The 9,829-nt window shown below is 34.5% G+C and overlaps 1 protein-coding gene across 1 annotated transcript; it reads left to right on the top strand.

Moving 5' to 3' along the window:
- Positions 1–4,499: 4,499 nt before the first annotated feature.
- On the top strand, positions 4,500–9,536 carry plaua (plasminogen activator, urokinase a). Its single transcript, XM_067421426.1, has 10 exons — positions 4,500–4,631; positions 5,504–5,600; positions 5,710–5,761; positions 5,882–6,017; positions 6,157–6,278; positions 6,468–6,645; positions 7,452–7,603; positions 7,697–7,837; positions 8,315–8,463; positions 8,641–9,536. The coding sequence occupies exons 2-10, from the start codon at positions 5,544–5,546 to the stop codon at positions 8,836–8,838; spliced, it is 1,185 nt and encodes a 394-aa protein (XP_067277527.1). The 5' UTR covers positions 4,500–4,631; positions 5,504–5,543; the 3' UTR covers positions 8,839–9,536.
- Positions 9,537–9,829: the final 293 nt, after the last annotated feature.

The following is a 9,829-nucleotide window of genomic DNA, read 5'->3' as shown; positions in this document are numbered from 1 at the left end:
ACGCCAGTCAGCTGCTACTCCAGTCAAAAGCGAAACAATGTCCGCGCATGCGTGGTGCGTTAGGAGCCGCCTGGGTTTCATCAGCGTTGGTCTAGGATCAGTTCATAACCGCTGGCGATGTCATATGCAGAAAGACAGAATAAAGTCCGTGAAGTTGGATTTCAACTCAGCATATCATCGAGGACATTCAGAAAATGGTATAAAGTTAGGCTACTCTGTTGTGAAAGTGACGCAAATTGATCTTCGCTAGGCCTACGTGATCTGTGTACCTACATCAGTGTATTCATAAAAATGACAGACTAGATTGTATTTTTTATTGATTACATTATTACTTAAATTTTTTCTCAGTAGCTTTGGTGCATTTCTCTGAACACAACTGAAATTCACAAAACTTCAACCTCAACATTTGGCAGTTAGGCCTACATGTGCATTGCACATCATAAAAGCAGTTTCTCATTCTTTTGAACAGTGCCCATGCTTTGGTACATTAATTGATTATGTAGCCTACAGTTTTCTGCTGTTTCCTACATTATCAATTGCTTATGTGTCATGGAAGGGTACACATGTAAAACAGTGAGGGGTAGAAGAGGCCATGATTGTGGAGACATGTTCTCAGTCATGATGACCATGGCTGAGGCTAGTTGAAAGGTACAGCAGTAGTTTGGGAGAACAACTGTGTCTTCAATCATTCAAACGTTTGTAGACAGAAAAGGTATGTAATCAGCAGTGTTCACTAAACTGTAATACTGCATAGCTGTAATGCTATATTTCAGTAGTTCACTTGCATTTTAGGCCTGGTTTGCAGTCTCTGCTCTTACTCTTTCGGGTTGAGGTCAGGGCTCTGTGGAGGCTAGTTAAGTGCCTCCACACCAAACTCGCTCTTCCTTGTTCTTATGGACATTATTTTGTGCACTGGTGCACAGTCATGTTGGAACAGGAAGGGGCATCCCCAAACTTTTCTCACAATGTTAGTAGCATGAAATTGTCTAAAATGTCTTGATATGCTGAAGCATTAAGAGTTCCTTTCACCGGAACTAAGCGGCCAAGCCCAACCCCTGAAAAACACTCCCACATCATAGTCCACCCTTCACCAAACTGACAGAGAAGGGCATTTCGGCAGTGTGCTTTAGACCACTGGATCAACATTTTGCATTGCACTTGGAGATGCAAGGCTTGGATGCAGCTGGTCGTCCATTGAAACCCATTCCATGAAGCTCTCTGCACACTGTTCTTGAGGTAATCTGAAGGCCACACAAAGTTTAGAGCTCTGTAGCTATTGACTGCAGAAAGTTGGCGACTTCTGCACAGTGTGCACTTCAGCATGCGCTGTCCCCACTCTGATTTTACATTGCCTACCACTTTGTGGTCGAGTTGCTGTTGTTCCCAACTGCTTCCACTTTGTTACCCACTAACAGTTGACCATAGAATATTAAGAAGTGAATTTCATAAAAAATACTTTATTTGTGGCAACACAAGTGGCAACCCATCATGGTACCACGCTTGAATTCCCTGAGCTCATGTGAGCAACCCCCTCTCCCATTCTTTCACAAATGTTTGTATGCAGTCTGCATGCCTAGGTGCTTGATTTTATACACCTTTGGTCATGAAAGTAATTGGAACACCTGAATTCAATTATTTGGAGAGCGTGTCCCAATATTTTTGGCAACATCGTGGGCTTATATATGCATACAGATCAAATGCATTTTCTTGTGCATTTTTTTTATAATCAGTGACAAAAGGACTTGTCATTCTGATGGCACTGATATGTTCAGTGACATAAACTTTGAGAGATGAAGGATTTTGAGCAAGCTACAGACTTTTGCAGGCAATCCATAGTGTGGTGCTGTTTGTTCCATTTATTTTGAGAAATGCACTTAAGAATGAATTAAGAAATGTTCCAAAGCAATTAAGAACAACTGCAATATTCATATAATATTCATAATTTAATACATTTATTGATTCTGACTTTCTTTTTTATCTTTTAAAATGTCCCTTTTAAAACAGCCTACTGCTTCTGTACAGTATGTTCAGAAAGTCTTCCAATTTTGTATGTTTATACATGCCAAAGGCCACACAGCATACCAGAAAATATTTCAGATATATCAGATATTTTATTTTGATTGTCTTTATTTTAAAATGATACTTTTTGGTTTAATTCATTGTTACATTTTCATACTTAAGTTACAACCCCCGCAATTCCTTCACAAACCCCAGTTTGGGAAACCCTGATGTAATGTAATGTTTAATGTACTTCGTTTAGTTGATGACTAATTTTCAACAAATTATTTTAACTTTTTCAATTATTATTTGATTATAGTACAAGATTATCCTATAAATATATGTGATTAATAAATTAAGGCTAAAAGTAAGGTCAAACTAAGTCTAAAGTAATCAAAAAGTAGTCAGTTTATCTGGAACTAGATAGAAAGAAAGAAAGAAAGAAAGAAAGAAAGAAAGAAAGAAAGAAAGAAAGAAAGAAAGAAAGAATTGAAACTAGAAATGCTGTTACTCTGATTTTTTTTTTTTAGCCTAACAAAATATGAAATGGGAAATGTCTAGGTATTTCTTTCTTATTTTTTAATGTATTAGTGAAGGGTTAAGTGAAATCTGCTAAACTGTGTGCGTTTTGGGGAAACATATTAAAGATAAAAGCAGAATTAGATTTGTATTAATAGCAGATAGACATGGAGATAACTAAATAGATCTAAAACTATAGTTTGGAAAGACAACACATAGTTCGGCATGAGTGAACATTAACAGCAATGTCCAGGAGATGGTGCTCAAGACTATAATATGCAAGCACAAATCCACCTCATCAAGAAGCTCATCTTATGAACATAATTTAAAAAAAGTCTTTGTTTAATCAAAAACCTAAATTCTATTAATAATGTTAAATTAATACATACTGAATATCTCTTTATCTAGTCTTTAAACTCTTTATTGCACTAATCTGAGAAATGAAGATTGCATCAGCCAGTCAATGAATGGACTGCGGACAGACAGTAATAACCTCTGGAAGTGATTTCTTAAAGTCAAAACGGCATATTTTATTAATGGGTCATCTTTCCAGGAAAGAAAAACATGCATGTGTTCAATTACAATGATTTATAAGGCAAGGCAAGTTTATATAGCACATTTCATACACAATGGCAATTCAAAGTGCTTTACATAGAAATGAATAAAAATAGTGATAACGTGCATAAAAATACCATGTATAAGAATTAAAAATAAAAACAAGGATAATTAAAACAGTTATATCAAATATAATACAAATATATAATACAATATATATATATATATATATATATATATATATATATATATATATATATATATATATATATATATATATATATAAAATATAATACAAATATATCCCTATCTGCCTGATTTTCTAAACTCGGGGTATCCCTATCTGAGATGGAGCAGGTTCGCAATGTCTCCTGGACCTTATATATTATAGGTTTGCAATGAATTCAGGCCAAACTGCTTAATATACAATATTCATTTAAACAATATTCGCTTTAAGAAATTTAAGACGAAACTTTCTGAAAAGGCAACGTTATGTTGGTTTCTACAAAAGTCACTCGTGTTGATGCATAGCATAGCACCATAAAAGGTGATGCAAATATTTAGCTGAAATATCAGATCTTATCACAGAAGCCACAAAAAAAAAAAAAAAAAAAAAACACACACACACAGCAACACTGGAAGTTTAGCAGTTTGTTGAACAGGAAACAGATGTCTAAACATTTCTTAAATGTCTGCATATTTCTTAAAGAGATAAAAGGGTGACATCATCTCCTCTGGCTCTCTCATTCATGAAAGCCCCTAATTTATTATGTATAGCTCTCACATGATGAAATCTGTATGGTTATGATTAATCACCTGAGACTGAGAAAAAAAATTGCTGTAAAAAAAGAAGAATATTTATCATGTTTGGTGCATTAGAAATGTCACAAATTTACTATCACTGATAACCCAGATTTTCAGCATTATGATACACCAGGCGTTCGAACAGTGACATGTGTGGGGGCAGAGAGTAAAACATATGTGAATGGCTCCGGATGTTAGGCAGCGATGAAGAAATGCAAGATCACAGCAGTTTTAAAAATAGTTCATTCTGAGTTAAAACTGACTGACAATGACAAACAGATGAATGATGTATCAACCAGACGTGACAACATCTGTTTTGAGATCTAATTAATCTGCAATTATTTTTATATTATTTACCTTGACAGCTTACAGAGTAATATTAACCCTCGCAGATACTCCTTTAGCTTTTGAAATATTGAATTCATGATATATTGTGAAATGTGCCAGTGCAATAAAAATACCACAACAATTGTCATTGCTTCAGGGGCAAAGTCCTTATTAGGAATATTTCCTTTAAAGTGTGAAAAAAATAGAGCGGTTTTGAGAAATTTGTCATGAGTCAGATTTGAGCTTCCGCAAAATGCATTGCCCACAATCTCATTTTTAGCGCATGGCAGTTTGCGTATGGCCATGCCCCCCTCAGCAAATCATGGACTCGTCATTATAAATCGAGGAACTCTAACAGGCACATGACAGTACATTCCCAGCACAGCTCTACACAGCAACATCTGCAAGCAAGCTGCCTCTACAGAAAGGTAAGCACCAAAACCACTTTTCTGGTTCTGCTTTGCTTTCATTCTTATACATTTGCATTTGTTGACATAGCAACCCTTTTTGATTGACTTGCTTTAAAACTTCTAGAACTGCAGGGTTTTTGACTAAGTTTTAAAGAACCCTTTAGATAAAATCCTAGTTCTTTATAAAAGGAGACATTTTTGCAAACTACTTTCATGTTTTGTGATAAAGTATGTTAACACACTGTGTATTTCGTTAAATGTAATCAAAATCAAAATTAATTAAAACTAATTGAATTAATAAATGAAAGCAAAATCCATAAAATGATCCCGTGTGTTTAGCACCTGACAGAAACCTATACAGAACCTTTTCTTCTAAAAGTGAAGCATGTGAGAATGTGAATGTGAAGAAAGGTTTCAAAATAGGGGTATTAACCGTTTTGTGTTCTCCAATGAACCTTTCAGCGAATATTTAAGAACCATTTTTTAATAGTGGGCAGTAAAATTTAAAATTGTTAAGATTTTTTTTTCAATATGACCTTAAGCTTGGAAAGATAGATGCTAAAGGTTCTCCATAGAACTATAGATAGCAACAACAACAAAAATATTTTTAGGAATATAAGGGCACTATTCATTATGGCGATATTGAACAATGAATAACTGAACGGATTGCATGAAAAAACAGGTCGATGGTGGGTTTAACATTTTGTGCGTGTAGGCCTGCAGAGCCAGTGCTGCGAAGTCAATATGATTTCAATATTTTCTTGGAAATTTGTTAATTTATTTATTTTTGAACCGCATTACAAATGTACGTATGATGAAAGGGCACGTGTCTTTTTCTTTAAGAGATGTGTCTTATGAAAATATAGCTCACTTCTTCTAAATGTTTTTAGGACCTTCAAAAAAGGAAAACATTGGTTTGCGGTCAAGATCATGTGTACTATTCTCAGATTATTCCTGTTCACATGCACCCTGAGCTTAACTGAAGCAGTAAGTGGAAAAACAAAACAGAAGTCAAATGTCCTACTTCCTACAAATAGTCTTTAAATGGAATTAACCTTTTCCCCCACCCAACTAATATGTATATTTCTGTTTTTAGATTAAAAACCATCGGCATCCTGGGAAAAAACTTCAGTTCAAGAATCCAGAGGGTAAATATTTTTATATTTTGTCACATTAGATTTTTTTTCTCTCTCCAAGAACCTGTTATTTGACAGTAAAAAGTTGTATTTGTAACATTTGAATGTTTATTTAAACTTTTCTATTCTCAGGTGAGTGCATACTTGATAGAAGTAATGTGAATGCATATAGAGGCAATGTGTCAGTGACACTCAATGGAGAGAGGTGTCTACCGTGGTATTACGTCCACAACAGACGCTACACCAACTGCTATCATAACTACTGCAGGTATTCTATATTTACATTATATTTTTGTTGCCCATTTATGGAGTGTAAAAAAACAGATTCTTTTGATGACACTGTTATATTGTAGGATTAAAAAAAGCTAAGGTAAGACCTCTGACCTCTAAATATTTTGCTTTTTCAGAAGTCACATGGCAGCTAACATGGCTCAGCCATGGTGCTTTGTAAGGAAAGGAAACAACTATGTACGGAAATATTGTGACATTCAAATTAAGCCCACACCCGAACCACCCAAGCAGGACACAGGTAACTATTTGATCTGTTAATTTTTTTCCATGTCCATTCTAAACAAAAACCCTAAATAATTAAAGGACAATATTAAGAAAACCATTAACTGTGATATGGTAATATGCTGTTTCTTTCCTTGTGCACTGCCTAGAACATTATCTCTCCTCACAGACTTCATGTTTCTGATGTTTTTCATGTATTAATCAGAATCAACGTGTGGGGAGCGACACTTAGAACCCATGACAAAGATAATAGGAGGATTAAGGTCAAATGTTGAGACACAGCCTTGGATTGCAGCTGTTTTCAAAGGAAATGGGTTCATTTGTGGGGGAACCCTCATTGCTCCATGCTGGGTCCTCACGGCAGCCCACTGCTTCCCTTCTGGGTATGTCAACCTGTTACCTTATTTTAAGCTTGTAGTCCTTAACTTTTTTTGGTTAAAAATTATCCAAAATCTATTTTTGAGAAAGTACATAACTAGCCAGTGTTCAAAACGATCTCCAGGTTGCAACATCTTTACCACACACGGTATCCTCTCCGGTGCGGTGAAAGAATCAAAACATTAGATTCATGTCGATGCACGTAACGATGATGACTCCGCAAATAACTGCAGTTGTAGGTTTCAAATAGAGATGGCGACAAAGGCAGTATTAAAATATTATCCTAAAGCTTCTGCTATAAATACAACGTACAAAAGAATTAGCTTATCAAGAAGACTGTATCAACGGCAACAGTATTAGAGTAATATAAGTAATAAAGTTCTTTGTGCTCATTTTCACTACTAAGATGTCACCAGTTGGTAGGGAAAAAAAGTAGGACAGAAAAGGAAAACTAGTTAATAAGCAACTACTAAACTAAACAGTCCAGCAGTTGTAGACTTGCCTTTAGATTGCAAATAAAGTTTCAGTAGGTGGCAATAATACTCAAATCTGTGCTAAGTCAACTGCAAACCAAGACGTTGGGCAACAACGAATATTAGGAAATATCCGACCACTGAATGCCGTTATCCGAATCAAGTATGCAATAATATGGCTTAATGCATAATGTAGTGTCATTGCATTGGTGTATAAAATGAAATATATAATAAAATATAATTTACATAATATAATATATAATTATATTGTTTAATTTATAATATAATATATATCATATATATAATTTTATTGTTTCTTTGTTTTGTTTTTTAAATAGTAATAACACTCAAACAAAGAGATACTCTGTCATACTGGGAAAGAATGCTATCAATGAAACCAACCCTGTCAAAGAGCAGCGCTTCGAAGTGAGCAAAATTGTGATCCATGAGAACTATGACTACATAACTGAAAACTTTAATAACGACATTGGTAAGTTTGTCTTTTATTAAGACAAAACATATTTTATTATTTGCCTTATATTGTATTATTTCAGCAATTAAAAGTGCAAATTTCTTCCTTTAGCCCTGTTGAAGATAAAGAACAGCAATGGACAATGCGCAGTGAAGACGAACTCTGTGAGAACCGCATGTCTTCCCCCTTTCCAGCAGATGCTTGCCAAAGGATTCCACTGTGAGATTGCTGGCTATGGAAGGCATCAAAAGGGTAAGATGTCACACCAGGCTGTATCCTGGACCAGCACAATAATAACAATGATCACTTTCCTGCGACAACAAGATATGAAGGCAAACATGCGTGTCCACAAAGCGTGTCAAAAATATGACAAACTGTACCGGATCTCAAAAATATAGCAGACAACAGACATTTCAGTACACTGTAAAAAAAAAAAAATCAGGTCTCCAATTGAACATTTTCAAGTGACTGATCACATCTAAATTTTTCAGTTGGCCGAATTGAATTTCTGTGAATTAAATTGCATCAATTCACAGAATTTCATTTCGGCCAACTGAAAAATGTAAATGTGATCAGTCACTAGAAAATTTTCAATTGGAGCCAAATTTGTTTTGTTTTTTACAGTGTAATGATCTGTTGTCACTCTGGACGTCAATGTAGAATGCCAGAATCAAGAGATAAGATGTAACATGTCATCATTGCTTTTTTTTATCTGTTTTTTTTTTAAAGGTGGCTTTGAGTACTCTCGACATCTGAAAAAGGCTCAGGTGGAGCTTATTTCCCAGGATGCTTGCCAAGACAAGTATTACAGTAAGGACGCCGTTAATGAGAACATGTTGTGCGCAGTTGGTAAAGGCTGGGAAGACGATGCTTGCAAGGTAAACAAGAAAATATTTTACTAATGATGGATGAATATCAAATTTATCTTTGTTGCCAAGTATACATGTACAAGGAATTTGTTGTGGTATTGCAGGTGCTTTAAGAAAAAAAAGATTAAATCTTCATAAAACTGTACAAAATACATGTATGAATGTGTTGACTTTTTCTGCTTTCAGGGTGACTCAGGAGGGCCTCTGGTGTGTGAAGTTAATGACACCATGTTCTTATTCGGTATCATTAGCTGGGGAATAGATTGTGCAGAAAAGTTTAAACCGGGTGTTTATACAAAAGTCTCCAACTACAACAATTGGATCTCAATGCATACTGGTTTACCAACATATACAGCAGGCTCCAGGTATCCGCAGAAGGATTAACTTTGACAGGGTCACTTTACAAAAGTAATGTAAATGCTTAGCCACTCAGGGTAATGTTTTGGTCTGCACAGAATGTACATGCCAGTTATTTATGCAATTCAGATTATATATGGCAGCTATTTGTTTCAGTCAGTAGGAATCATATGTGACAGGGTTTTAATTACAAGCTCCAGCTATTATTGGACAGTGATACCAGTTTTTAGGCGTATAAAAGAATACATACCGTTTTTTATGTTCAGTTTGTGAGACCTGCAAATGTGTCTTTTGTTCCTTTCTAAAATTGTTAGTGGCAATAGCTATAAAAGTATAACGAGAACATTGTAATTGTGTGCTTGGGAAATGGCTTTTAATGGTTGTAAAATTGTTTTTGTAATCTGGCTTTAAAAATTATATAAAAATGTTTATTTATATTTATTGGCCAATATATCGGTTATCTGTATCGACCTAAATTTTCATATCGGTGCATCCCTAAAAAAAGGAGTAGTGCTCCAGAAAGTTCCAAATTATTATTATTTTTTGACTGGGTAATATCTGTTTTATTCTCTGTTACTTTTTATAATATATTATTTATTATTTTATTTATTGCAAGAATAAATGTAGGTTAAATATATATATATATATTTTTTACTTGTATATCTCTTTATTTTAATACAATATTCTCCTTAATTTTATGCGATATTCCATTGTATTTTATATTTGACATAATAAAACTTGCTTTAAATCTTTACATGTTTTTGTTTTATTCATTCATTGTGCATTATCATAAATATTTTCTAAATCATAACCAACTGGTGCTTTCTTTCAAGCCTTTATTAATCAGTTATTTAATGTAGGCCTATTAATCTTAGTGCATATTGAAAGTAATATAGCCATGAGTCATGAATAAAGGACCAGTGAGTAAATCGAGAACGGTAACTATAATGATGAAGATATAGCCATGAAAATCGTTCTCAATAAAGAATAATATAGTTCATACCACAGCTATAACAAT

This window comes from Pseudorasbora parva, chromosome 17, assembly GCF_024679245.1.
Source record: "Pseudorasbora parva isolate DD20220531a chromosome 17, ASM2467924v1, whole genome shotgun sequence".
NCBI classification, from domain to species: Eukaryota; Metazoa; Chordata; class Actinopteri; order Cypriniformes; family Gobionidae; genus Pseudorasbora; species Pseudorasbora parva.
Note: the sequence above shows the minus strand (reverse complement) of the source record. Positions and strands in the feature narration are given on the sequence as shown.